This window comes from Citrus clementina, unplaced genomic scaffold (genome assembly GCF_000493195.1).
Source record: "Citrus clementina cultivar Clemenules unplaced genomic scaffold, Citrus_clementina_v1.0 scaffold_9, whole genome shotgun sequence".
Classification (NCBI taxonomy): Eukaryota; Viridiplantae; Streptophyta; class Magnoliopsida; order Sapindales; family Rutaceae; genus Citrus; species Citrus x clementina.
This window is the reverse complement of record NW_006261964.1, coordinates 12,880,791-12,883,995: the sequence shown is the minus strand read 5'-3', so window position 1 is coordinate 12,883,995 and position 3,205 is coordinate 12,880,791. Positions and strand designations below refer to the sequence as shown.

At 36.7% G+C, this 3,205-nt stretch overlaps 1 protein-coding gene across 1 annotated transcript; it reads left to right on the top strand.

Annotated features, from left to right (window-relative positions):
• The first annotated feature begins 1,577 nt into the window (after positions 1-1,577).
• LOC112099241 (protein FAR1-RELATED SEQUENCE 5-like) lies at positions 1,578-2,405 on the top strand. The gene has a single exon (XM_024186445.1). The coding sequence runs from the start codon at positions 1,578-1,580 to the stop codon at positions 2,403-2,405; it is 828 nt and encodes a 275-aa protein (XP_024042213.1).
• The last annotated feature ends 800 nt before the right edge of the window (positions 2,406-3,205 follow it).

The following is a 3,205-nucleotide window of genomic DNA, read 5'->3' as shown; positions in this document are numbered from 1 at the left end:
AACCGGTTGACCAGTTTTCTGAATTTATTAACCGGTTCACTGGATGATTCCAGCAAGCATCAACGTCTATTTCCAGTTTTCCAGTTGTATGTTTAACTTTACATGTTGCATGTCCTATATAAAGTTAAAAAAAATAAAGGTAAAATTATCACGTTTGGTTGGTTAGGTTTGCAATAAATATGATGAAAACAAAACTCACTTTCCCTCCATTAATGAGGGATTATCCTAAGGCTCATGTCCAAGACTTCTTCACAAAAAACACAATCACTCCAAAACATAATCCCAAATGCTATGTTCTAAAATCTCATTGAACATCTCTGGTGCCTAGTTTTCAACTTTTCATAAGTCAAGTTTCTCTCCAACAAAGGTATGTGCTATAATTTAAGTAGTAGATTTGTGCTCCCATAGATGGTTTCATATTTATTATTATATTAAATTATTAAGATAAAGGGTGTGAATTATGTTATTAACAAAGTTTTGGTTGAACAAGGGTTAAATATGAGTAGCCCACATAGTTCCAGCAACCTAGGAATATCCATTGCTCCAAAGGTTGGTTTACAGGCATCGGACGTACTTGACAGTCATTTCGACTCAGTAGAGGATGCACAATTGTGGTATAACAATTATGCCCGAATGATTGGTTTTGGTATTAGGAAAGATGATATGCGGCGAGGAAAAAAGACTGGACGAATCACAATTCGACGTTGGGTTTGTCATTTCGAAGGGGTAAGAGATGAAAGACAATCTCAAAACTGCAGTAGGGTGCGAGAACCACGAACCGGGTGTTGGGTATCATTTTGAGTGAATTACGATGAATTAGTTGGTAAATACATCTCCAAAGAATTCAGGCCTGAGCACAACCATCATTTGGCTTCTAATAATAAAGTTCATCTCATTCGTTCACATCGAAAGGTTGCTGATGCAGAACTTGCGCAAGCAAAGGCATTAAGGCATGTTGGTGTGAAGACTTGCCAATTCATGGATTACATGACTGATCAGGTAGAGGGGCCTCAAAACCTAAGGTTTACACGCAAAGACATGCAAAACACACTAGATGCTTCCACTCGTGCCGAGGTTGGAGATTCTGACTCAGACACAACTATAGCATACTTTGCGGCAAAATCTGAACATGACCCTGGCTTTGCTTTAAGTACACACTAGATGATGAAAATAGCGTACTTTTTTGGGTTGATTGTGTAGCTCATTATGACTATCAGTGTTTAGGTGATGTGTTGGCATTCGATGCAACGTATAAGACTAATGCATATCATAAACCTCTCGTTACACTTGTCGGAACAAACCATCACTTCAGAACAACAGTCTTCGGTTTTGCTTTGCTCGCAAATGAGACAATTGACTCATGCACGTGGCTGCTGCAAACTTTCCTATCCACTATGGGCAACCGAAAGCCTGTGTCTGTAATCACTGATGGTGACAAGGCAATGTCGAAGGCAATAAAGACCGTGTTTACCGGGTGCATCCATCGTCTTTGTTGTTGTCATCTTGAGCGCAATGCGTAGGCTAATTTGAAGAACGAAGACTTTACGAGAAAATTTCGTGATTTGATGTTGACACCTATGACGGTAACTGAATTTGAAACCCAATGGTCAGCTGTAGTGGCTGAATTCACACTTGAACATCATGCATGGGTACAGAAAATGTATTTGAAGCAGTACAACTGGGCGGAAGCTTATCTTAGACGAACATTCTTTGCTAGTATGCGAAGCACTCAACGATGTGAAAGTATGAATGCATATCTTAGCCGATTTGTCCAACATAAACTAAAATTGTTTGAGTTTGTGCGACAAATCGATCGTGCTCTCCGCAATATTCGTACCACAGAAACATACGATGAGTTCAAAACCAAATACAGTACTCCTGTCTTAAGAACGCACTTACAGAGCCTGGAGAAACATGATCCACAATTGTTCCCATTAAGAGTTTTTTCGAATGTTAGAGATAAGATGCTGCGAGAAGGAGCGGTCATCGAAGTAAAAACTGTCAAAGCTGTCGATGCTGCTTTGTACACAGTGACTGAATTTGGGACACCAACAACATGTTGGATTGTCATCCACAATCTACACGAAAACAACATACAGTGTTCTTGTCAAATGATGGAGTCCGTTGGGCTTCCTTGTAGGCATATGTTTCATGTCTTGAAAGTGGAACAAATTGAAAAGATTCCTGACAATATGGTTCCTCGTAGATGGACAAAAAAAGCCAAGGAGCACAATACTTGCAGGACCACAATACCAGAAGTTGACACCGATGTTTCAGAGGTGGCTAGATTTAGTGCATTGTCTGCAGCTTACAATAAAATGTGCTACAATGCAACAAAAAACGTTGAAGCCTATGAAAATGCGTTGGTAGAAATCAATCGGCTAACATTAACTTATGAACAATAATCTGAACGAGACGGTCTCCCAAATAAAAAATTACGGATGGGAACAAAACTTCGTAATCCTGCAGTTGTAAAGACCAAGTGCGCTATGTTTAAAGCGAAATGTGTAGCAAAAAGCTCTAGAAAGTGTGGAAAATGTCGTCAGGTTGGGCATACAGCACAAACTTGTCCTATTTAAGGGAATGATAGCACCCAACTAAGGTATGTCCCAAGTTCTTTATCATGTGTTTAATTATTGCATTGTTGGATATTTCATTGCAAATAACTTTCATGGTAGGGGTGGGCATGGGTTGGTTTGGGTTGGATTTTAAGTTAACCCAAACCAAACCATAAAAATTTGGATCCAACCCAAATATTTTTAACCTAACCCAAACCAAACCATTTGGGTTTGGTTTGGGTTTGGTTTGAATTTTATTATCAAAATAATTTTTATTTTAATAAAATTTAATTATATCAAAATTATAATAATTATTAATTGTTATTAATTATTAAATTGATATTAAAATATAAAAAGTATAGTGGATAAAAATTATAAATTTTATAATAACTTAATCCTTAAATTAAAGAATACTAAAAAATCAAAATAGAGTTTAATCACAAAAATTATTATTTCTCAATAAATAAGAACGTACACTTTAATAATAAACTTTCACAAACATGACATTAACAATCTAATAATAAATTTTACCACTTGTTATTTATTATGCAATATTTGTTTTTATTTATCGTTTTGGTAGTTTTGCGTTATGTTGTCTACTTATATGCTTAATTTTAGGGAGATTGCCACTTTCCCCCCTACAGTAA